This window comes from Melanotaenia boesemani, chromosome 5 (assembly GCF_017639745.1).
Source record: "Melanotaenia boesemani isolate fMelBoe1 chromosome 5, fMelBoe1.pri, whole genome shotgun sequence".
In the NCBI taxonomy this organism is placed as follows: Eukaryota; Metazoa; Chordata; class Actinopteri; order Atheriniformes; family Melanotaeniidae; genus Melanotaenia; species Melanotaenia boesemani.
In genome coordinates, this window is record NC_055686.1 from 20,267,082 (window position 1) to 20,293,336 (window position 26,255).

Here is a 26,255-nt window from a genome sequence, read left to right on the forward strand (position 1 = left end):
AACGACACTGCTGTTGAAAGTGATGAGATTAGCATCCAGTTAAAACAATGGAACAAGCCATGAAATGGCTTTACAGCTGCAAATACTGAACAGTCATTTAAAAACAAAGCTGTATTCCTCTCCATCCATCCACTTTTAGTTGAGAGCAATTCAACAATGTCAGTATCAGAAAGCCTCTTTTTTTTATTTTCCTTAAAGCTCTTTAAAAGTGGTGAGTCATTAAGCATTGTCAGCTCATGCTGTAGCAATTTGAGCAGTGGTGAAAATAATTAGTCATCAGAGGACATTTGCTCCTTAGTGTCAGTGACATTGTTGAAGTGCCTGTCACTCTTTTCCTGGCTCGTTCACTTCCTCTCTAGGTGCCTGTTGTAGATAATCCCTGCCAATAAACTCTGTACCTGTGATTGAATAGATCTAATAAATGTTAGAATTGGAAATCACTCTCGTCTGTCTTTTTACACATTTGTGAGATCAGTTTTCTCTCCCACCAGTCCCACCACCCCCTCTATCTGCCTCCACTTGCCTTTTTCCGTTCTCCTTTAGCTCTGCCTTGTCTTGTGGCGTTCTTTTCTCATCAGCTCCCACTCTTTTGTGTACTTTCCTGTGTGCATTTCATTCTGCGGCGTCGATGCTTGCTGTGTGTTTTCTGTTCAGATCGTTCAGTGTGGTGTTTGTTTAGTGTCGCTGCTTGTCCTACTTGCTTGTTTTATTACCTTTTTCGTTTTTTTTAATGGGGCCGATGCTATGATGTGTGTAGTTGTATTGTCACATCATAGGTCTTTTGAGTCTGTTGTTAAACTTTGTTTTCCGTTGCTCATCTCCTCTTGGTAGTTTTCATCTTCTGTTTTCTTTTCTTTGCAAGTTATTATTCCTGCATCCTCGTAGTGTATGTTTCGGGAATTTTGAATAGTGATGTGATTTTTTTAGTTTTGTTGTCTTTGTGGTGCTGGTTTCCTCAAAATCTGTCTGCTTGTGTTCAAAGTCAACATCTATAATTCTGACCATCAATGAAAGTTTATGGGGAATGACGTCATTGCCTTGTTTTAAAAATCAATCGTTATTGTAAGGGGATATTCACACAAGATGACGAGGAAGGATCGAAGCCTTTCAGCTCTTGCACAGCCTCTTTTCTGGTTGCCAAGTGCATCAGGCTGATTCTTCCCATCAACGGGCACCATGGTAACCTTATCCACTGGCTGACTGTGCTGGAGATAGATACTGTCACAAGTGGTTTTCATCTATCTCCCTGCCTGTTTCTCTGAATATTTTTCTTCCACATGCTGAAATAAGAAATGTTGCTATGATTGGCTAAGGTCACCTCAATACTGGAAAAAATGTGGACATACAACATTTTAACGCCCCTGCTTTCCTACTTTTAAAGGCTTTATAAAGTTCTTAGATTTGTATTTAGTGTGCACATGATGCTGTTTAGGCTTAATGATGAATTTAAGAGACAAACACCTTATTTCAAATTATGCTAGGGAATCAAATACAGCTCAACATCATGTTTCCTGTTTTTCTTTCAGTCTGCTTGATGTCCATCATGGCAGACGTTCCTTTTCAGCTCATGTATTAATGATATACAGACGCCCTCTGCTGTTTCAAGGGGTTAGATTACAGTAATTGCTTGTCAGCTCCACTGGCACGATGTAATGCAGTAGAAAGAAAAACAAAAAGCTCAGCTGCTTCTCTTTATATACAACATGAATAAATGAAATACTGCTTTGGGTATGAATTCACGTTTCTCCCTACTCTACTGTCACATTGATGGTGTGCATAAATATTAAGGATGCCTTGAGAATTATATGTACACAAGACCCTGAGGTCACTGATGTACATGCAGCAAAGTTGTTGTCTAGGTTATTAACTTTTGTGTTTCTAACCCCTCACATGGTTTCAGTGCCTTATTTTGTAAATGAGCCTTGATTAGACAGGTGGAATAAAAATCAGAGGAGTTCTGGTCTGAATCCAAAGAGCTTCAGCTATAGTCACCTCTCTGCTCTGTTTATCTGCGGGAAATAGGATGTCCACTAGGGGGCCACTTCACACAGTGTAACTACATTCATGTATGGAATTTTAGATGATCCCAGTTACATGAAGATTATAAATACATATACACTACCGTTCAAAAGTTTGGGGTCACTTTGCCATGGGATTCAATAGGGAAGTGACCCCAAACTTTTGAAAGGTAGTATATATATATATATATATATATATTAAAACAGTAACATTTAAAATTAATTTGCAGACTACTAAACAAGATATCATAATTAGGTAAATCAACGATGGACGTCTTTTCTTTCAGTATCATGCTCAGATGTCAGATCTGGTCAGAAAGAACATTAGGCCACTACAGAGATTATTAAAGGTTTTTTGGGCTGTTTAGGACCTCATTTTAAGTCCAGGCTATAATCAAAACTTGCTTTGTAATGCCTGTTTCAGCAGTGTGCACCTGAGGAACCATATGGCTCCTTTTCCCCTCAGGCTCTTTTCACAGTCTTGCTCCTCGTGTTCCAACGTCAGCTCTCAAAGCCGACAGCCACTCATCCTGGGCCAGCCTTATTATCCATCTGGCGGTGAGAGGATGATTCTGTACAGATCTTTGGCAGCTAGGCTCAGTAAGGAATTGTGTCTGGGTCTGTTCCAGCCTGACCAGCCTGTGTCACGATGCTATGGCTGCTGACAAATCTAGTCAGGAGGCATGGCAGGGTTTAACTGCTCATCATTTCTACATGTCATGGCACAGTCAGAAAGCTCAAGCATTGTGAACATGCCTAAAAATGATATATGTGCAAACAGTTAAAAAGCACACCTATTTTAATGAGATCCTTGCTTGCAGATGAAGTCAGGTGTTTCTTCATTTTTAGAATTTTTAACTCCATTAGCGCTAAGACTGTCAGTCTTCTAGGTCTTACTTTTTTTTTGCACAAAAAACTGGTTGTCCAGTGGATGAGTGGTTAAGTTAGGACTGTAGCCAAAGCAGTGGCTCCCAAACCTTTGGCTTAAATTACTTAAAGGGCCAGTTGCGAAAATTAATTGAATATTAAGTTATTTATCTATTTAGCCAAAATTATTGAACAGAATGCCTTTTTTTTTTTACATAATCCAATTTCAGCATAGATGACAAAGCATTTTTCTAAATCTATCTTGTGATATCTGTTTGGGATTTACTGCTGCAAAGATTTGGGATGCATAGATGGATGAATTTATGGTTTTGGATACGTTCCAAGTCTACATACCAGGATCAATACACCACATACAATGGAAAACTCTGACAAACATTTGTGTTGAGTTAGCACAATATCCTTGAACTTCTTTCACAACCTAAACCAACTATTTGAGTTTTTTTTTTTTTTTTTTTTGGAATGCAACATGGTCATTCATCCACTTTACAACTCAGTGGCTTGCTGAGTGGCTGGAAGGTCAGCTGTTGTGGTTCACAAGCTGTGTTTACATCTGCGCTGGACAGCAGTGAATCACAGCCAACAGTTTGGGAGCATCAATGTGCTAAAGTGCCGTGTTTGAATGAGTTTGCCCTCTGTGTTTAGAGTCTTTGGGGCCACATCGTGTACAGTTTATCACTCATCATAACTATGATGCCAGCATCACAGAAACTTTGGGTTTATAGCTTCCTGAGTGCACTTGTCTGAGAACAGAGGGATGTTAGAGGATGTTTTATTTATCATTATGTGTCATTTTGATGAGGTCATACCTCTGAGATATTAAACACAAAGTAGAAACAGCAATGTTCAAATATGCTAAATCTAACATCAATTTTATGTTTCACTACAAATTTGAACCCTTTCTACTTTTCATTCAGGTCTTTCCCATGAATTTGCAAGTTTAAGCAAAAGTAGTTATCAAGATTGTTTTGACATTACACAACAAAATCAAATTACACAATGCATTAAACTAGCGTGTTCTTTCAAGCAAGGGGAATGGAAAGGCTTCTGCACCCACTCACTGACTTCCTCAGAATCTATCTGAAAATCTTACACAGCCATGATAAACATCTGTCCATCTTACAATATAATGATATGACAATGATTCAGGAAGAGAAGACAAAGTATGAATGAGTTATTTGGATTTTTCTCATTTTGACCTCTGTTAGCCAAATGTTTGGGTTTTTACACAGAAGAGCCAAGCAGAAAAAGAGGAAAATGAAGAAGTAAGTAGCTGTTAATGGACCAGCTACTCTTTTTAGGAGGTGCCATGTTCGGGTGATATAACTAAATGAATTACCTGTTGCTTATGACAGTGTGTAATATCCGCAGAACAAGTCAGTGAATGCAACATCCAAGAGCTGCATTCTTTCCATGTGCTTTTTTGTCTCTAATTAAGTTCATTTCAATGGTTTTACAATGACTTTCTGTCTTGTTTGAATGGTTTAATACTTTTTTTATATATATAAAATGATTTTACATGTTAGCTGTATCTGTCTTAGCTCTTTTGAATGATTTTTTATAGCGTTTATAGCTGTTTGGAGTCATTCTTTATCTATTCTGGTCTGTTTATTCAATAACCTTTTTGACATTTATCCTCAACTGTTCTCATAAATATTCCAAAGCATATTTTTATGTCAATAACATATCAGCTCATCTTAAATTGTCCAAATTTTTTTCTGCTGTGTACAGAAGGACAAACAGAAACAGCCCTCAGCACCAAACCACCAGCTGACAGGGCAGATGCTGTGCAGACGGTTCAGGAGGTGATGGATGTGGAGGGAGTGCATCTAGAAGAAGGAACACTGGAAACATCTCAGGGAGAGGACTCTGAGCTGAGCCTGAGTTTCCAGGGTTATGTTGCTGAGCTGCGACAGTGTCAGTCCAAAATGAGGAATGCCCAGATGCCCCAGAACGGCCGTAACCTTCCAGAGAGCAAAGACTGCCAGACAGACCTGTACAAGGCCACAATTGTATAAAGGAAACCCCCACTACTGCACTTTTGAAGCCTTAGGGCACCGATGTCTGTAATAAAATTTGTCAAACAATGGACTGCATGATGAAGCTGTCAATTTCCTGTCTAAACATAATCAATATATTGGTGTTAGATATTGTATATTTGTTATAAATTCTGACGCCCTTTTGTTAAGTTTACTATGGTTGTAATTTTGGGACAGTGATTTTGTTGGTATTGTTTAATAATTAAGTGAAATACAATTCTATTATTAGCTATATTAGACTGTAGACTATCAAGTGAAACTTAGTTTGGGAACCACTTTATGCATTATAAATCATATTTGCCAGTAACTGCTTATACACCCACAACATTAATTACAGATGTAACAAACAGTTACTTAAAGCATAATTAACAGCCTAAGAACTTCTCATTAATGAAGCTTTTAAGATAGAAGAACATTACGACAAAATGATCATACCCATTGTGCATTTGCCAGGATTTGCAACAGTTGTTTCCTAACTCACTTTTCCTGCTATTCTTCTGTTGCAGAAAGCTGTTAGATGTAGTTGAAGTTCAGTAAAACTTAAAACTTCTGTTGACCTGTTAGAAAGTAACACCCACTGTAGGACCTCGTGCTAGATGTAACTCTGTTAACAGGATCAGAGGACAGAGAATATCTTTCTTGGATATTCAGTTTTTCTTCTTCACAGTCTTCCTATGTTTTACAGATAATACATGGCGGTACCTTTAATGTCTATATTTCCTGCTTCTGTGTTTTTTAAGTCGACTGTATTGTTCATTAAATAAAATTGTTTGACTGCTTCTAACTAAACTGACTTTAAACAACTGTTGTTGCTAGGTTTCATAGGAAGGCTCTCGACATGAGAAAAATTCTATTTGAAGAGCTTTTATGTGGCAAATTAATATTCCACATCCCATAACCAGGAAAACTTCACTGCCTGAAGATGAGGTTTCAGAAAGGTTAGCTTTAGCCCCTCACCTTCACTGTTTCTCTCCCATTGACCTAGCTGAGCTAATAGCAAACATCAGAGCTAATAAATCTTCTACATCTTGGACCCCAATCCTACTAAACTGTTCAAGGACGACCTTCTCTTAATCAGATCCTCTATGCTAATCCAGATCAACCTATCTCTGCTTACTGGCTATATTCCAAGAACTTTTAAACTAGCCATCATTAAACTGCACCTTAAAAAGCCAGCTCTTTTGCTAAAATGTTGTTCTGTACCAATTAACTCTTCATTTACAAAATAATGGTTTGTTTGAAGAATTTCAGTCTGGTTTTTATGGCGCATCATTGTACTGAGACTGCATTTAATGATCTCCTTTTGGCCTCTGATAATAGTTTTGCTGTTTTTTTGCTGGTTCTTCTGGATCTTAGCACAGCTTATGACACTATAGACCATAACATCTTACTACATAGACTCGAACATATAATTGGGATGAAGGGTTCGGCTTTTGCTTGGCGCAAATCATATCTATCAGAAAAATTCCAGCTTGAATATATAAACAAACACACAAACCCAAGTCACCCACGGTATCCCCCAAGGTTCTGGTCTCGGTCCAGTTCTCTTCTCTTGCTGCTTCTTGGCAACATCATCAGAAATAATAAGATCAATTCCCATTGTTATGCAGATGATATCCAGTTATAACTTTCATCTAAACAGTTAAATAAACTACAGACCTGCCTTGATGACATCAAAGTCTGGATGAGCAGGAATTTTATTCTTTAAAATTCAACAAAAACTGAAGTCATTGTTTTTAGTCCTAAACTGAGCAGAGATTCCCTGTGTGCACACTTACTATTTTTGGATGGCATCACATTGGCTTCTAGTAGCACTGTGAAGAACCTTGGAGTTATCTTTGACCCAGAATTTACTTTACTTTCCCATATTAGGCAGGTCTCAAGAACAGCTTTCTTTAATCTCACGAACATAGCCAAGATTGGGAATATTTTATTTCAAACCGATGTTGAAAAACTCATACATACTTTTATTTCTTCCACTCTTGGCAGCTGTAATGCTGTTTTAGTAGGATGTCCAAATACTTATCTCAAGATCCTTCAATCTGTTCAGAACTCTACAACCAGTTCAGCTAAATTTGAGCACATTTTGCCAGTACTAGCCTCCCTCCATTGGCTAACTGTCAAATTTAACCCATAAGAGCCCAACGGGACATATATGTCACATACAGTTTCTGAGACATTTTGTATATATATTTTGTTTATAGTATAAACTTTGCACAAAATCCTGTTGAAGACAATGTGACACTTGTCTTCTGTCCCCTAACAGATACCCAGAAGCAGAAGACCATATTGTAATATTTTTTATATATCACATGGTAATGAATGGTAGATTAGGAACATAATCAGTTTTTAAATCAAGACTTAAAACCCTTCCTTCTAAAAAAAGTCTTCAGTCTTGTTAATCTCTTTTGGCTTCTAGTAATGTTATAGACAATCTACCTTTTAGTTTATTTATTGTTATTCTATTTTATTTCCTTGCTTTATTATTATTCAAATTACTGCTGTATTGTATCTTTTAATCTTGTTGCTTCTATTTTTATGGTTTTATTGTTGTAATTGTTGTAATTGTTGATTTTTTATTTTGTGTCTTTTATATTTTTTACTCTGTAAAGCATTTTGGGTTGCTCGTACATGCTTGAGAGTTGTATATAAATAAGGTTATGTTGAGTATTATGTTGTAGTTTCTTCCTTCTTGGCATATTTGGCATATTTAATGTGTTTACTTAGTTAATAAGCATTGTTAAATATTAATAGATTATTTGTCTTGGTTTAAATTTTTTCTCTTGTAACACACACTAGGTTCATACTGGGACCAGATACCAGTGGCTCATAAGTTGTCAGATCTCCTCTTTGCGCTTTCTCTCTCTTTTAGCTCAGCATCTGGTGAGCAATTATTGGAGCTGGTGAAAATTAGAGGTTAATTTATGGGACTGGAGATTTTGTCTTGACCCAGCATGTCACTGCTGGAATGTTGAGACCTCATGAAGTTTACAGGGTTACTTTGGCTCCCTGAAAGTCCTTGATTTCCAAGGTACTCTCATAATGAAGTTTTAATTAAAACAATGGCCCTTTCCAGATGCTAAATTCCTTCTCAATCTGGACTTTATTCTGGACTCTTTGGCAAAAGTTTAACTGCTTTTGCCCTCTGTTGTGGCATGGTTTTGACAACTATCTTATTTAACTGCAAAACTAATTCAGCTGTTACATGATCATCTAGGCAAGGCAATGTAGGTTTATTTGTGTAGCACATTTCATGTACAAGACAGTTCTATTGTCAAAATTAAAGCCATTACAGTGGGGTGCAGGAAGCAATAAAAAGTACATAAAAACTTTAAAAAGAAATAAAAAGAATTAAATGAAAACAGACAAAGCTAATAGATAAATAGACCAAATGCAAGAAATCATTAACTGTTGTTTTGATAAAAGAAGGTAAATAGAAAAGTTTTTAACCGTGATTTAAAACTGTTTCAGCAGAGCTGCAGTTTTCTGGGAGTTTGTTCCACATGTGAAGAACATAAAACGCTGCCTCTCCATGTTTATTTCTCAAAGTAGATTTGACCCTGATGACCTGAGGGATCTGGTTGCTTCATAACGAAACCAGAAGTTCCTGAATGTATTTTGGTCCTAAACCATTCGGTGCTTTGTAACCTAACAGCAGGATTTTGAAGTCAATTCTTTGACAGACAGGAAGCCAGTGTAAAGATCTGAGGACTGGAGTTATATGATCTACTTTCCTGGTCTTAGTGAGGACTAGAGTGGTCGCGTTCTGGACTAACTGCAGCTGTCTGATGGACTTTTTTGGGAGACCTGTAAGGACAGTGTTACAGTAGTCAGGTCTACTGAAGATAAATGCATGGAGAAGTTATTCTAAATCCTGCTGAGACATCAGTCCTTTAATCCTTGATATGTTCTTTCAGTATTAAAAGGCCAACTTTTAGTTAGTCTTAATATAAATGCTGAAATTCAGGTCTGAGTCCATGACTAAACCCAGATTTCTAGCTTGCTGTTAGTTCAAACTTAGCTATTTGAAGCAGAGTGTTGATTCTTAAAGGTTCCATATTATGCAAAATTCACTTTCTAAGGGTTTTCTAAAGCTAGCTGTCATGGACTGTGAGTATTGGTTTGATTCCTGCTTTATTTCTATTGGAAATCTATTTTCTATGTTTGGTTTTCAGTTTGTGCTCAGGCTGGGATGTGTTTTGGTAATTAAATGTTGTTATATTGAAGTAGTTTGCTTCTTGTTTTATTTTGTAAAAGTGTACCATATGTGTTTTCAATCAAGTTTAATTCCTGTTTCACAGTCAGACTTGTTCTGTTACCTGCCCCTTGTTTGTCATTACTTCCTCAGTATGTCATCTGTCTGGTCTAATTTGTTCCTTGCCATTTCAGTGTTTGTTTCTACTATCATAAGTTAGCCAGTCTACTGTATTTGCCTGAGCATTTTTTTTAAAGTTCCAGTTTAGCTCAGATTCATCCTGGCTTCACAGTGCCTTTTGTTTATCCCCTAATGAATCTTAGTTCCTATAATTTGAAATTATAAAATGAAATATTCCAGCAGTTGGGTCTGGCTCATTGCTTGTTTTTTATGGCTCTTGACATTAATATTGTGAAATTTAAGTCTCATCAAAACAACAGTGAAGTTGCTTCTTCATGATTAAAAGATACATAATGTAAATATAATTACAGTTAAATATAAAATTACATTGATCTCACAAAAACTCCCTGACGATGGAGAATCCAGGAAGTGCTCCTACACAAACCATTTTTCTCCTTCACATATTTACTGCCAGTGTTGTACACCTGTTACCATTAATATGCAATATTAATTATATAATTTCCTTTTTGTAGTTATATCACACTCAAGGTAACACATTATTTTACACTCTAGTGAGATTAAGTTAAAAGGGCTTTAACTCCTTTACAGAGGCTGCTTGCTTACTTCTTTGGTTTGTGTTACGTATTACACCCCATTTCACACTTTATTAATCACATATTACACATATTTTTTCGAGTATTGCCATGACATCATCACAAAGCCTTAGTCCCTTTATAGATGAGTTGTTCAGAATAAAAACATGAGTCTTTAGAGCAGTTCTGGAATATGATGAGCCAGGACTTGTGTCTATATATAGGGATGACAAGACTACTTATTTATTTTTATATTTTTTTATTTATTAGGTGTATTTTGTGTGTGTGTTTCTGGTACCTTTGTTGTTGTCGTGATACTTTTTTTTGGTGCTCCTGATGATTGTAAGCTTTGTTTTCCTATAAAAGTCGTAGGAAATTCTCTGTTGTGTTTCTGTACCGGAGTATCAATTGGTTTTCTGGTGTTAGGTTGGATAAGGGTCGATGCCTTCTATTTATTGTATCTTTGTCCCCTCTTTCTTTTTTCTACTTTCCTTTTTACTTATCTTCACTATTATCCTTTTTTCCTGGCCCTTCTGATCAGGTCCAGAAAGATTACATAAATTCCATAATTCAAAATTAATTAAAAAAAAAATTATAATTATAAATCAGATTATCAAGATGAGCCTTAAAGCTCCCCTTGGCAAAGGAAATTTGTTCGGCACAACACAACAGCCAGACCATTCTGCTGGACCGGAAGTTAAATAAAATAAAATAAAATAAAATAAAATAAAATAAAATAAAATAAAATAAAATAAAATAAAATAAAATAAATAAATGACAGAACTGACAGCTAGTCACACTAATGATTATCTTTAAAATCAGCTTATTTGTCAGGGAGATGCGATCCCTCTCACATACTTAGGTCTATGTGATGTCTTATGTGACATAAATAAAACATACCACATAGCAGATATAATATAGCAGAATGTTCAGTTTATTTATTTATTTTTTAAATAAAGTTAAAAAAAGAACATTTCTTAACATTTGTCTTTTATTCTACTCTCTTGTGAGCATTTGTCTGTGCACCTTAACACTGTTGAGTTAGCAGCTGCTAGTTTACCACGCTGGTTTATTTATTTGAACTTCTTAATTTTACAAGCCATAAATATGCACGACCAAGACCGCGTTAATAATAACGTGACTTAGAAGAATATTATTTATTTCCTGTGTATAAAACAAACTTCCAGCTCACTTTCCTGGACTGGGCGGCCCCCCTCCTCTGCTCTATCTCTTGAAAGTTTCGGTCTCTCCGCTCCGCAGATAAGTTACTATAAAGCCGTGGGCGTACTGAGAGAAGGCACTGAGGGAACACCAGCCGGGATATATGGGATGCCTCGGAGTGAGACAAGCCTAATGACGCAACGGGTTTACTCAATACAGCCTGAAATTTTGAGGGACAGGATAATACTTGCAGGGTTTCCCACGTTTCCTATGACCAAAACCAGTCAGCGGACTCTGAAACTGACAGATATAACGTGATAGCCTGTCGAGGAGATTAGCCTCTCCGGACATAAAGGATCAACAGATATAAACTTTAATGATGGCATACTTCACGTTGCTCTTTCTGTCATCTGTTTTCAATGCAATAGCGGTAGGTTTGAGTCTTTTTTGCGTGCGAAAAAAAGCAGGAAATCTGTGATGCAACTTTTCTTTCTTTCAGCCAACAGTATCTGGTTATGAAGCAGTGGTCTCCCTTAAGCCGCAAAAGGAGAGTCAAAAAGGTAAGCTTTGACTTAATTACCGTGTTTAATTAGGATGGAAACGAGCGAGAAGGATGCACATTTAATCGGATTTTCCTTCTGTACTGACTGAAAATGTTGGGAGCATCTAAAGCATGTAACAGTGTAATCTGTAGCAATATATATTATGACAGTGTGGGGAGGGGATGTGGCTCATAGCCTTGAAGTGAAAGACGTCTTCGTGTGAGTAAAGTACAGGGGGAAAGTGCAAATACCTTGGAAACAGTTGCTATTTTTACTGTTTTGTATTTTGCATTTTTGTGTCATGTTAAAGTCACCATGTTTTACCCTGTTCCCAGTTTTTACAATAACTGGCAAAGAATGTAAGTTCCCATTTCGTCAGGGTGGAAGGATTCATCACCACTGCATTGTCAGGATGACCTCAAGACCATGGTAAGTCCTTAGAAAGCTTGCTGCCCTGTATATGCAAGCAGTCCCTACTAAGTGTGCTTATTTACCAACAACTAACAAAGAAGCTGGTTCATCATGTCAGACTTCAAGGCACACAGAAGATCTCACACAGCTTACTTATGTTATTTCTCAGGCTTTTGGCATGACTTCAAAAGAGTAAAAACTTTGCTGCAATGATGCTGGCAGTGATGAGGGATTTATGCTACAGTGTCATCACATTTCAATTTTCATTAGGTAATGAACCAAAAGGCTTCAATAAATTGCTTTTTGGTGAAGTGTTTGATTTGCTTTGTGTCATAATTTAAGATCTTATTCAGCTGCTGGTAAAGTTTGTGTAAGATAAATGCAAGGATTTTCTTTGAAACTGTAGTAATAGCTCAAATATACGTCCCACAAGTCATCCTGGGGGTATATAAACAGCTGCAGCAATAAAACTTTAATAGATATTGTTTTTATTGCTCCAGATTGTAACCAAGCAACATCTTTTTTTTTTGTTTTGTTTTGTGTTTTTTTTGTGAAAAAACAACATAAGACTTGCTGAAGGGCTTTCTAGTCATCATTAATTGGGTTTGAGACAGGAAGGGTGGATTTCAACAAGTTGAAGCAACTTGTATGCAATTATATATGGCCCAACATTGCTTGTCCACCTACACCTTAAATTACATAAAATGACCCCATGTGTGTCTAGAATGTGTTAAGATGGGTTTGAGATTAGGTGTGAGAGTCAGTGAGTCATGCAGAGGTATGTTATTGTTATGAAGTAAGTGGATCATTGACAAAGTTCATGGGTGTTAGTGGGCAAAAAAGAAAGAAAAAAAATGCAGCCTTGATTTCACAAGGAGACTGAGTCTACAGCTAAACTAAAGTTCCAAAAGCTTTTAAATGAGTAGTTGTTTTTTAAAAATGTCAAGACCAGAGGAAAAGTCAGATCACATCTGGGGTCTGTAATGTCTGTGACAAACATCATTTCATTGGTAACCTGAATAACATTGCTGGAACATGTATTGACATTATTTTCTATAAATCCATGCTGGTTACCTTGCTAATGAAATTTTACCATGAGTTGACAACTGTCATTAATTTTAAAGAATGCTGGCAATTGCCTCACATGTGGAAAAAGAGATAGAAAATTTGATCAAAATTTCTGACTGTTGTCATAATCATATGACCTCATGGTGCATGCTGGAGCCATAGAAGCTGGAGTCTATCAAAGAGGCATCTGAAACAGTTTAGTACAATGGATTTAAACTCTTTGAACTACAGAAGATGACAGTAGTGATAGATGTAGTAGTCCTGAATTACAGCAACATCAAGCAAAAGGAACACAAGAAACTGGAGTAAAGGGCTGAAGGAGGAAGTTGAATTTCCACATGAACGTGGAAATTTTATATATGTATATGTCATGTTGCCAAACTATGTAAACCCAATTCATAGTGGAAGTATTCCCTTCCTTTTTTCTTGTCATAGGTGTTCTCTGACACATAACTTTGATCGGGACAGGAAGTGGGGCTTTTGTGCTCCAGGGAAAAGACAACTAAATGGTTAGTTTACCTGTTTGGCCACACATTCCATTCCAGTACAGAGCCTACATGACTTTAGTTTCCCCTCTTACTTTTAAATTTGTTTTTATATGTTCCAAATTTTCCTTCACACTGCTCAAATACTGACAGCTCCGTGCCTGGTGAATCCATGTCAGAATGGAGGCGTCTGCACACCCATCCCACAGATACACTCCTTTGAGTGCACCTGCCCGAAGAACTTCACTGGGAGACTGTGTGAACAACGTAGGTCACTTTGGTTAAATTTAATTAGTTAAGAGTTACATATCTGTGGGTTTTTTACTGTATGTTTTCAGTATCAATTATGCTGGTTTAGGAACAAGGGATAAAGTTACCAGTCCTACAAATAACAACGATTACGTCAACAAAATTTCCTGAAAAACATCTCAAATAAACACACATCCATGTTTAATAAAACAAATGCAGGTGAGCAGGATCAGAATTAATCTACATTAAATTTGACTCCATTTATTTATTCGATAATAATTCTGATTACTGATCCACTTCTGAATCACCCGTTTTTAATCATGATTGCACCTAAACCAACAAAGCCAACTCAGCTGTCTCCATTAGCAAATGGAGCGGAAATCTGGTGAGAACTGCATCCACAAAACCTTAAATATAGATTTGATGTTAGATGTTCTGCGATGTGATGATGTGCATGTGGATTTATATCAGCTTCTACTGTCACGCCTTGACTTTAAAAGAAATCAAAGAATAAGAAATGAACTGAGTCACTTGTTCAAAGGTTTCACTTTTAACAAAACAAAGTCAAGCGTGCATGCACTATGGATGCATCATGTTCAGCCCAGTCATGAAAGATTTGCTCTGTTTGCTGTTTAATCTCCTCTCACATTTCAACCTGTTTCCTTACAGGGAAATGCTATGAAAACATACACCTGCGCTTTTATGACAACGGAGAGTCTTGGGGACGAATTCACCTTCGTAACGTGGAACAGTGCACATGTGTTTCAGGGGAAATCAAGTGTGAAAGAGTCCACTACACAAGTAAGACATGCCATCTGTCTTTTGTTGCTGTACTCCAACTGTGTTGTTTGTAGGCGGCTTTTGTTGGGCTGATGAGAGTGAAACATACTGTGGTTCTGAGTATTTCTGTGACTCAAACAGTATTTATTTTGACAACCTGTAGAAGTGATTGTGTAGTGGTTCAACAATGAGCTCAACTTTTAACGGAAACATTAAGGAAAACAATATATACAAGAGCTTTTGGCAAAACCTGAAAATGAAATAAAAAAAAGAACAATCTGAGCAAGCTCATCTATTCCCTTCTTGATTTTAAACTAAACTACAAGTCTCAGGACTCCTCCCTTTCCTTTCTCTTTCCAAAGTAATCTCTACACAGAAGATCTGAATGACAGGCCCTACCCTTTCTTTGATCAAGGCTCCACAGTTACAAGAGCAACCTTGCCATTGAAGTAAAGACAGATTATATGACTCATTGTGACTCAGGAATGGTGTTTTAGGACACACCCCATGGGTCCATATATTATGTCAGCGGGGAGATGTTCACAGGTGTTCAACAGGTTCCCTGGCATAAAGAGGAGATAGGCTTTGGGGGTGTTTATATGCTTCATCAAATGAAACAGTTGTTTGTCATGATGGTATTGACCTATATTACACTGGTAACACACACAAAAAAACATTCATTTTGGCAATTTTTTGGCACGTGAGTACAAAGATTACTAAGATGTTAGCTGTTGAGACTAAGATGAGCCTACAGATGCAGGCAGGTCAGTTTAACAGCTGTACTCTTTTACTACAAAACCGTGTCTCCGTAATACGTGTCTGGTTCGGCATTGTTGTTCCTGAAAAAACCGAAACCTACATTGAAAAATAGATCCTCTAGATTGCTAATCAAAGACTGTATGAAATCATTTAAATATTATATTGTTTAGTTCCTATACGATTTAATCTTACCAATAAGTCTGAATGCTGTTATTAAATCAAAAGGTGCCTCATGTTCACACTTATGCAAGCAGCAGCACACTCTATATTGTTCCCACAGATTTGTTTGATTTTCAGTTGAATTGTGCAGGTTATAGGTCATATTAAAGGTAGGCAAAGTTTGCAGATTATTAATTGTCTTCTCATTTTTTAAAAACATCACATTTACCTGGCATTTCTACAGGGGTGTGCACTCTTTTTATATCCACTGTATGTGACATTCCATCCTCAGCGATGTCCCAAACTTGACTCATTCTCTGTCTTGATCTGTCCAGTGTGCCACTCAAACCCTTGTCAGAATGATGGCACATGTCGGCTGATCACATCCACGGGAGAGGAAGTCTGTCACTGCAGAAATGCCTACAGTGGACCTCGGTGTAGCCTTGGTATGTATCATCATCATGGTTCTGTTGCACTCTATGCACAATATCCTAACATCATTTCAAACAAATGATGCTTGTATCAGGCTGAAAATGATGGATTCAGATATTCTGATGGCTGCAGTCTGCATGTATCCAGATTGGCTCTTTCATTCATTTATCAGGCAGGTGAATGAAATGTGTTCCTTCTCTGTGTGATAATAGCTTAATAAATAGAAACAGGTGAAGACACTGGCTGATACTCTTGCTCTCAGCTGTTATGAATGTTATGAATTAATCCAGACAAGTTTTTAGGTTTGCTTTCACTCATTCCAACATGAAAAAAAAAAATCATGTTCATCAGCATACAGACATCGACTGCATGCATTTTGTTTACAAACCCATGAGATGGTTGAGATTGTCTTGTGCTGCTGTGGTTTATTTGTATGCAGAGCCAGAGACAGAGTGCTACATCGGCAGGGGCACAGGTTACAGAGGAGTGGTGGGCACCACGGTGTCCGGCGCCCAGTGTCTGCCATGGAACTCTGATCTGCTCTTTGATGAGCTCCATGTGGGCACGGTGGCAGCTTCTGCCCTCAGGGGACTCGGGGAGCATGCATACTGCAGGTGTGTGTGCCAAAACCTCCTGCTAAGAGTTGTTATTGCAACCAAAATGACATATTAAAAACGCTGGTGGTACAGTATCAGCTGGCTTATCAGTAAGGCCAGGATTCCCCAATTTTTGTCCTATAAATTCCATTTTGAAGCAGCAATATCCAGCCTTTTACCGTGAGTTAGCAAATGCTGTCTGCTGCTTATCTTCATGTGCAAATTGCTGTCAGTCATGGGGATGAGGCTTCAAATAACATCTACTAAGCAACCAGCAGCCATAAAACGACTATGTGCGTTAAAGAAACACATAAGGAAAACAGGTCTTATCTCTGACACACTCACTGTACGTCCATTTCATACTGCTCTCTTTAGCTGTTGTGTTGCTATGACAACCCAGCAGCCATATGACATACCCACAGCAAATGCTAAATGCCCCAAAATGTCCCAAGCATCAAAGAAAAGCCAATTTCAAGGGAACATTGGGATTTAAACATGCATTAAGGCTCATGGTACCTTGAGGTTTTAAACTCAGTCTGATTAAACATATTTTTAGTTTAATGCTGGAAATGATTATATATCACAGCTTTAACATCAGTAAAACCTAATTCCTACTGAGTAAATCATTATGTTAATGAAAGGAAAATAAATCATCAATGCAAGTCTGTGGCCCATAAGAAGTTGAAAAACAACATTCACCTATTTAATCTGAAAACTGATGGAGCTCATGTGAGCTGCTTAGCGACAGCAATGTTAAAACAGTGGTGTTGCATATTCACACATGCTCTCCACTGTGTTTGTGTGTGTGCAGAAACCCAGATGGGGACAAGAAGCCATGGTGCTACACAGTAAATAACAGCGCCATCTCCTGGGAGTACTGTGACGTCCCCTCTTGTGTGATGCATTTGTGTGAGTAACAGGGGCACAACAAAGGATTTTTTTTATTTGTTGTTATCACTAAGCAAGGCTATTAGGCACAGGGTCAGGGGCCCAAGAAATCAAGGGGGCTTTGGTTTTATTTTACACCTTGAAATCCAAAGAAAATCCAAAGAAGCCAGAATAGCAGAAAACTTACTGAAAATGTGTCACAAAACTAATTAAAATTGACAAAATAACCATAAGGAAATACAAAAGATAAAAAAAATATGAACAAATAGACAGTAATTAAAATGTAATATAAAGGTATCAAGCTGAAACATAAAACAGCCAAAACTTGATGCAAAATTACTTTAAGGAGGACACAAAATAACACAAATCTCATGTGGAATGACCAAAATTGAACAAAAAAGCGACACAAAATTAGCACATACTCACAAATTCTAACATAAAATGACTATAAAGAGATGCATAATGATACAGCATACTATGCTGAAGACACAAAACTATCAGAAATTGTATCTGATGCCTCTTTTGTTAGTCTGGGTCTTCTGGTCCTTGATTGGACCAGCAGTGACCACACGGACTGTACATTTGTGTCCAGTTGTGTCATGATTTATATCACCCTTATTTTTTTTTTTATTTTTTTTATTTTTTATTTTTTTTAACCTGTCTTGTCCAGCATCGTTGCAAACAGAATGATTGTCTGGCTGCTGTCTGGTGCTGGACATTTTTACTCTATCAAGCAGGGATTTATACTACATGTATAAAGTCCCTCTTGATGACATGAAAAACTTTATTAAATCAGACTCTTAATGCTGGACTCGACCGGAGGGGACAGAGAGAGAGAGAGATAGAAAAGAAAGTAGAGAGAAGAGGGAGGGGAGAGAGAGGGACAGAAAGGGTGTGGGGAGTGCGGGTGGGGACTTAAAACATTATACAGAAAACCATGTAATCCATACTACTTGCAACATATATAGCTAAGATCATCCTGGCCAGTAGGTCATTACACAACTAGTTGATAATAGTAACAATAATAATAATCACAATAATAGTAATAATAATAATAGTAGTAGTAATAATAATAAGAGTAGGAGTAATAATAATAATAATAAAAAAAAAGAAAAAAAAATATGATAATAGATATAAGTGAAACTGCTGTATTCAAGAACACGCGCAGAGAAACCTGTGTGGATATGCTGGAGAACTCGGCCACACGGCGACGCAAAGACTGTGTGGAGACGTTCAGGAAGGAGTGACCATGCAGAGTGATCATGCAGATGCCACCTCACTTGAACAGAGGCCAGAGTCAGGCCAGCGGTCCCGAGACCCAGGCCACCAGCCCCCCCGTAGGCTACAGATCCCGACCGGTCCACAGAGACGACCACTCGCCCGCCCAGGAAGGCAGCAGCAGGAGACCCCAGCAGGAGCCGCCCCGCGGACACAGGGCACCGGCCCCGGCAGGCCGAGGCCAGCAGTCCCCGACCCCCCCGGGCACCGGCCGCCCGGGACAGGCGGGGCAGAGGGCCCGGGCCCAGGAGCGCAGGGACACCCCCCACCCCCACAGGCCAAGGGCCAGCACGCCACCCGGGGGGACCCGGCCCGCCCAGACGGCCACCACCAGAGGCCAGCCCCACACCCCAGCGCCCAGCCGCACACCCCGAGAACCAGTCCTGCCCCCCCCCCCCCCCCCAGACCAACACACACAAACACACACACTCTCCTTCCACTCCTCCATTCATCCTCCCACACATACACCATCCAACCCTCACATACTCTGTCCTCCCACACACACACACCATCCTTCCACCATCCATCCTTCCACACACACACCATCCTTCCACCATCCATCCTCCCACACACTCACCATCCTTCCACCATACACTCTCCCACACCTACCCCATCCTCCCACACACACATCATCCCTCCACCACTCATCCTCCCACACATACACCATCCTCCACCTTCACACCTCCCACACACACACACACACACACCATCCTTCCACTACCCATCCTCCCACACATACATCATTCTCCTACACATACACCATCCTCCCTCTCCTACACCAAACATCCACCTTCACGTACCCCATCCTCCCACACACACACACACCACCCCTCCATCACCCACTCTCCCAAACATACACCACTCCCCCAAACACACACCATCCTCCCTCCCATACACCATCCATCCTCCTGCACACACACCATTCTTCCACCATCCATCCTCCCACACACTCCCCATCCCTGCACCATACATTCTCCCACACATACCCCATCCTCCCCCACATACATCATCCCTCCACCATTCATCCTCCCACACCCACACCACCCCCCCTCCCACACACCACACATCCACCTCCACACACCCCACCCTCCCACACACACACACCATCCCTCCACCACCCATCCCCCCACACACACACCACTCTCCCCCCCACACACACACACACACACAAACACCATCCCCCCACCACCATCCTCCCGCCACCCCACGCCGCGGGGGGACAGCCCCAGCCAGGAGGCGAGGAGACACGAACCAGGCCCCCACCCCCCCCACCCCGCCCCAGTCCCCCACTCCCCACCCCCAAAACAGCACCTTCCCCCCAGGGCCAGCAGCCAAACCCCCCGGGGCAGCCCGCCCACGCCCCGGGCCAACGCGACAGGCCACCCGGCCCGCCCCGCCCCCGGGCCATCCATGGAGACAGGGGCGCTTGAAGACCCCATCCCCCCTCCCCCTCCCTCCCCCACTAGTGAGGGAATATATTATGTGCTGTTTGCAATTAAAAAAAGAGGGTTAAAATTGGGGGGCAGTAACTGCATTGAGGAGGGGGTGGGGCCACCTGAGCAGTCCCACCCACCTGACCTTGCATGTTCCACCCCCCAAAACGTGTTTGTATGTTGCAAATGTTATTTGTGCTCAGTGACTAAGTGGAATTAAAAGCTGGGAGGCATGCTGCCGCTCGGCGAAGCAACGGGGCCACTATGATGACCCCCCTGCCCCGCCCAGCGCAACAAGCACACCCCCCACGGCCCTACCTGTGTATGTAGTGAAGAGTGGGGAGGGGAGGGGTCAGGAGATGTAGGTCCAGAGGGGGGTAAGCCTCCCCCCTTATTGTTTGCATAATGTATTCTGTATTCTTTAGCAAGATCAGAAATCACACAGTGCTAAAGGACATTCCTGCAGTTGTAATTTGTTTTGTCACGAGGTTTAATCTTTAAAGGTGTGTGTTGGTTAGCTGTGGTTAATCTTTGGATGATTAAATACGCCTGGTTGATAAAACAGACATGTACGACCTGACAGTATTTATCACCTGATACACTTAAGCACCATTACATTGCTTCTCTTGTGATTCACCTCATCAGGAATTGCATTTTCACTTGGGTGTTGTCAAAAGTAATAATTGATGAAAGTCCATTAGCATCTTAGCTCTCTTAGCCTTGATTAATTGGCAGTCAGCTACACTTGTCATTTAAGAAACAGTTAACCTTAGAGTTTTAATAAAAACAAGCACGGTGATGTGGCTAATCTCTGCCGACCCAGCTGCTCATTAAAGTTGACTTCACTTAAGTTGACTGGTTCAGTGGCTTTCTTCTTCTTCTCTTTTTTTTAAAAACTAAATGCTAAATGAGATGCGGGGGATAAGGAGTTACTCACCCTGAATCATCATGTCATGTCAAGGGGAGCCACATTCTTGTGTTGTGAGTGGGATCTTGTTCAGTTTGTTGTCTGTTCTGATGCCAGAGATTTACAGAGAATTCACAGGCTTTCCCCATGTGCTGTGCCCTCCTCAGCATATGATTTGCATCATAAGAATGCTCCGTGACCCAAACATTATTAACCATGTAGCCTTACTTTTTTGCTTCATGCAAGAAACAGCAGCAAAATCAGATAAATTTAAATAAGACAGATGAGAAGCTTGATTACACACACTCACACACACACACACACACACACACACATATCTATATATATATATATATAATTTTAGCTGTGTTGTAAAGCTTTAAATTGTAGTTTCCTTTAGATAGACGTAGTATGTCATAACTGTAGTCAAGTTCATGATAATTATCTTTTTTTTCTTTTAAAAATTGTTTCAGCTTCTTCTAGAAGAGTGATCTCTATCAATTTCCTGCCCAAAATTACGACACCAACCCCTCCCAAGTCAGGCAGAAGTCCTGTGTGTGGGACAAAGCACAAGAAGAGAGTCTCCTTCCCCATGCCTCGGATACTGGGCGGAACCACAGCTCTGCCAGGTACTCATCCATGGATGGCCGGCCTTTACATTGGACAGTCAGACTTCTGCGGCGGCAGTCTGATCTCTTCTTGCTGGGTCATCTCAGCGGCACACTGCTTCCTCACCAAGTACGCAATGCAGTTCAACTGCAATTAGTATTAATCATATTATGGAAAAGACAATGTTTTGAGTTGTTGAGGCTTTTTGAATCAAAATATTGTAATTTCTCAGTAACATATGAAATTTTCTCAGCAGTTCTTAGAGCCTTGGAAAGATTACAAAAAGTTTATGCCATTGGGAATCCCTTTAAGTGTTTGAATGACATTCTTCCTAATTCAAAAGACAGCTTTATGTTCTCCAAACAGTATCTGACCATTGTAGCTGTAGCTTGTAGGGTACAACTCAGAATGCAAATCATTCTGAGGCTCAGACTCTCTTAGCATATGAACACAATATACAAGAATTTATATTAAGTTCATTCTAGTCATCTGAGAAACTCATGCTTATCAGAATGGGTTGCACATCATAGCCTGTAGGAAACAATCTTAATACCATCCCTCTGTGTTGTTGTGGATTACACACTCCTACAAAGTCGTAGCAGTTAGTGGACGGTGTGACTCCAGGTCTTTGTGTGTTGTAACCCTCATCACACTGACGGTAATCACTCTTAACAATGAGAAAGGATTACTCCGGCTTGTTTTAGCAGGAGTAACAACAACAAAAAAAACTTGTTAAACTTGTTTAAACACAAACTTTTGGCACCTTCTCTTTGGTGGCCTCTAATATGATCTAATCTAAACAAGTCTAAAAATCTAAACAAGACTAAATAATCTTAACAAGACTGAATGATCATGTTAAGGTAAATGGATAGTGAAACAGTGTTTCCTTAAGACATCTAAGCTTGTATGGCAGAGCAGCTAACAAAGTCTAGATTGGACACTGGCTGAGTTGGAGAGTATTTAACCTTTTATAAGGTACTTAGTTCCAGAGCTGAAAGCTGGACATTCTGTCTGGTCAGCATTATCCAAACAACCAAACAACTCACAAAGTGCCCACGAGAAGTGTGCATTTTTGCCCTCTAAAACAACAAAAAAAGTTTGCAGTAGTTCCAGCAAACAGCATATTGTAGATTTTGATGCCATATCTCATCTTTATCAGACCAGTTAAATGAACTGGATCTATGTAACACGATTCAAGTTGTTGTCAATTATGCAATCAAGCTGGGTTCTGGGTTGCAATGTGGACGTTCTGAGATTGAGAAAATGTGACAAATTATAATTATTAAAGAAGTTCAAAATATAACACTCGCTTACACTGCTGTAAGACTTTTAAGTTTTGTATTTTTTTAGATTGAGACATTATGAAATTTACCACTTGGAGATCAACTTCCATAAGAATTCAGCCAGTTTTTATAGAGGTAACCTTTAACTTGAACTTTTGGCAGACAGGATTTTATTATGAATGTATTATGAAAGTCTATACTTTTGCCTATGACTGATTAGAAATGATTTTAAAAAAATCTTCTTACAGCCCTCTGAATTCTCAAATTCGCGTGGTGCTTGGCCAGCAGAACTTCAATGACACCGGACCCAACACCAGAACATTTGAAGTGGAGCGCTACATCTTTCCAGATCACTTCTCGGTGTTTAATCCAACACTACATGACATCGGTAATGATTCTGTCACACACATGCAAGTGACTCACATAAACCTAAAAACCTGTCCTAGTTCAGAAACGAGCAGAAGACTACACTGTGTAAGCACAGCTGTGCGTCACCGAGCAGCTGTGTCTCCCCCACATGAACACACACACAAACATTTGGGTGTGGCAGTTTCATGAGGTAGCGGAGTCTCCAAGTCTAGCATTTGCTTCATAGATTTTTTTACTCATTTCATACTGTTGCATCTTTGTTTTCCAGTTCTGATCAAACTAAAGAAGCAGGATAGGCGGTGTGTGAGGAAAACGCCGTTTATCAGGCCCATCTGCCTCCCAGAAAAAAACACGGTGTTCCCTGATGGCTACTGCTGTGCTATTAGTGGCTGGGGACGTATGAATGAGAGTAAGTGGTGCTGCTTGAAATCCGTTTCTACATAATAGTTATTTACATATCGTTGCTGTCGAGCAAAAATCTCCTATGTCCAAAATTCGTGATTTTCTTTTTCCTTCATAAATCAGTATTATTGGTCACCCTTTATGTCTGTCTGTTGTTTTACAAATATTTAACCAAAGATATATGATGTAAAACACAATACCAAGTTTGATGACATCATGTCCATTATTACAAAAACCATACAGTTTTGTTCAGTTTTTGAAAAATAACAGTTTTGGACATAGGAGGTTTGCGCCCAACAGCAGCGATATTTGATGTGCAGCTCCAATGCGAAACATAGTTTTTTTTATACATTAAATCTGCCACAGCAGGGCGTGTCACTTTCATTTCCACTATAAATAAAAAAAAGTTTTATATTTTTTTTTTTACTCATGTCAACAGTAAAATGTAAACATCAGTATCAGCACTATGTTTACTAGCCAGATGCTAATTAGCATAGCTTAGCATAAAGACTTGCGACAGAAGAAGACATCCACTCTGGCTTTGCTCATTAGTTACAGCAGAAAATTTAAATTACACTATGAAGTCTTTTTAAAAAATTGAGTCAGTTATGGGAACCCCCCCACCCCCCTTTTTTTCTATTTGATTTTACAGAAGCACAGGGTTACTCTACTCTGCAGGAAGGATATGTGAGACTGATTCCTCACAACATCTGTAAGAAACCAGAAGTTTATGGCAACCACGTCACCAGTGACATGGTGTGTGCCGGGCTCAGGGGCTGTGTGGATGCATGCCAGGTAGGAAAGTATTTCATTGACCTACATGCAGAGACAACTTAAATTTCTTAGTATATATTTGGTAATGCCTCTTGCCCTTTTGTTTATGGGTGTAAATATTGTGTCTATCAAAAACAAAGCAGTTCCCTATTTTTGGATTTTAATTCGTCAGACTACCGGTACATACTACTGTGAAAACTGAGATTTGCACAGTAAGAGAGTAAAATGGTATAGTGGGTCTTCACTACTGCTGTAATGTCGTTTGCACCTTAGTTAAACAGCATGTGAGATGGCCCGCCAACTGGATACTCAAAATGGTAAATGCAGCGCCTTCGCCTGCAGCCAGCCATCATTTCAGAGTTAAGAAACTGCACTTCCCAACAACTAATGCAAACACAGTTTACAAGTATAATAATCTACCCTAAACCAGCACAAGTATTAACAATAAAAACATTTGAGATGAAAACATGAGTGTTTGAATGTTGACGACTTTTTTCAAACACCACTTTAGCCACAACCTAGCAAGATTAAAGGTAAAATACAGCATCCATTGCTCAATCTTTGCTAATGATTAACAGTGCGGTTGAGAGTGACTGCTTTGTGACCTTATACTGTGCATGCATTAGAGCTTTGATCAAAGTAAAGAATCAAGTCAAACAAGAACTATTAAATGCATTACTTTCCGTGCTTTGAAGTCCTCAAAACACTTGTGATTCCCTATTTTTTCATTGACTATTTAGTCGAAGATGGACAGTTTTTGAAACGCTTGTAGAGCAGCTGTGTTTTAATTTACATTGTAGAACTATCTATGTTAAACAAATGTTTAAAACTGGATCAGACCGAATTGTGCTAAATATTTAAAAGTGCATCCTTGAATCGTGTTGTACTTCATGTATCTAGGTATACATCAAATAATATTAAAAAGAGTTAACAGGATTTTTAATATATTAGCACAGAAATGAGAATTATGTCCTATTTAATTATAAACTGATTATAGATTACCAGTTTTATTAGTTGGCATTATTTGCTTCAGCTGTGCGAACTGCTAGGAGATGGAGCAGCCTGCTTCTACTCTTTTACATTTATTTCCCTGGAGTATTAAGAAATTATGATTTCATGCATTCTGGGCAAAACAAACCCCTGGAGCCTGTTTAGTTGTTAGCAGCCTGTCTCGGCTCTGGAGGGGTCAATACCAGAAAGCTGACTTGAGGATTCAAAGTAATAGAGCAGCACGTAAGATGGCAGTGGGGATTCCCCTGGGAAATGTGCTGAGGGAAGTTAGTGAGGGTCTGACTGAATAAGAGTCAAAGGCATCTGCAGCCAGACAACCCACTCAACCTTCTGTGTAAAACACTCAAGCTCCTTCCCCTTGAACTGAATGTCACAGATGACTGTTTACCTCACTGGCGGAGAGCAATTTTTAGTTATGTATTAGGTTTCAAGTGTGTGACTCAGTGTTTGTAGTCTCCGCTTTTATATGTGCATGTATGTTTATGTGTGTGCTTTCTTAGGGTGACTCTGGGGGCCCACTGGCTTGTGTGAAGGATGACGTCAGCTTCTTGTATGGGATCATCAGCTGGGGAGATGGTTGCGGCCACTCAAATAAACCTGGAGTTTACACAAAAGTGGTGAATTATATTGACTGGATCAATTCAAAGATCAGACGAAAACCCAAGGTTTTGTGAATGCAAATTACCTGGACATCAGCTGTACTGTATGAGATATTGTTCAATATATTAATATATATTTAACTTTTCTATCATTTTAGTTTTTTTGTAAGACATGGCAGTTTTTGGAGTGTCTCTTTTTGTAACTGTGAA

At 39.4% G+C, this 26,255-nt stretch overlaps 2 protein-coding genes across 7 annotated transcripts in view; both read left to right on the plus strand.

Annotated features, from left to right (window-relative positions):
• rgs12a (regulator of G protein signaling 12a) overlaps positions 1-5,746 on the plus strand; it is a 32,470-nt gene extending 26,724 nt beyond the window's left edge. For all 5 annotated transcript variants that reach the window (XM_041986470.1, XM_041986469.1, XM_041986471.1 and 2 more), the window contains one exon: positions 4,635-5,746. In XM_041986470.1, the coding sequence (XP_041842404.1) occupies positions 4,635-4,921 (287 nt within the window). In that variant the 3' untranslated portion in view covers positions 4,922-5,746. The remainder of the gene's footprint in view (positions 1-4,634) is intronic.
• Positions 5,747-11,167: 5,421 nt separating this feature from the next.
• On the plus strand, positions 11,168-26,255 carry LOC121640394 (hepatocyte growth factor activator). Of its 2 annotated transcripts, XM_041986109.1 has the most exons (14): positions 11,168-11,441; positions 11,511-11,571; positions 11,889-11,982; positions 13,468-13,541; positions 13,671-13,784; positions 14,436-14,567; positions 15,800-15,910; positions 16,336-16,510; positions 17,304-17,401; positions 21,472-21,736; positions 23,139-23,278; positions 23,528-23,668; positions 24,314-24,456; positions 25,947-26,255. In XM_041986109.1, the coding sequence occupies exons 1-14, from the start codon at positions 11,388-11,390 to the stop codon at positions 26,118-26,120; spliced, it is 1,776 nt and encodes a 591-aa protein (XP_041842043.1). In that variant the 5' UTR covers positions 11,168-11,387; the 3' UTR covers positions 26,121-26,255. The 2 variants fall into 2 exon arrangements, with proteins under 2 accessions (XP_041842043.1, XP_041842044.1); XM_041986110.1 differs by lacking the exons at positions 16,336-16,510; positions 17,304-17,401.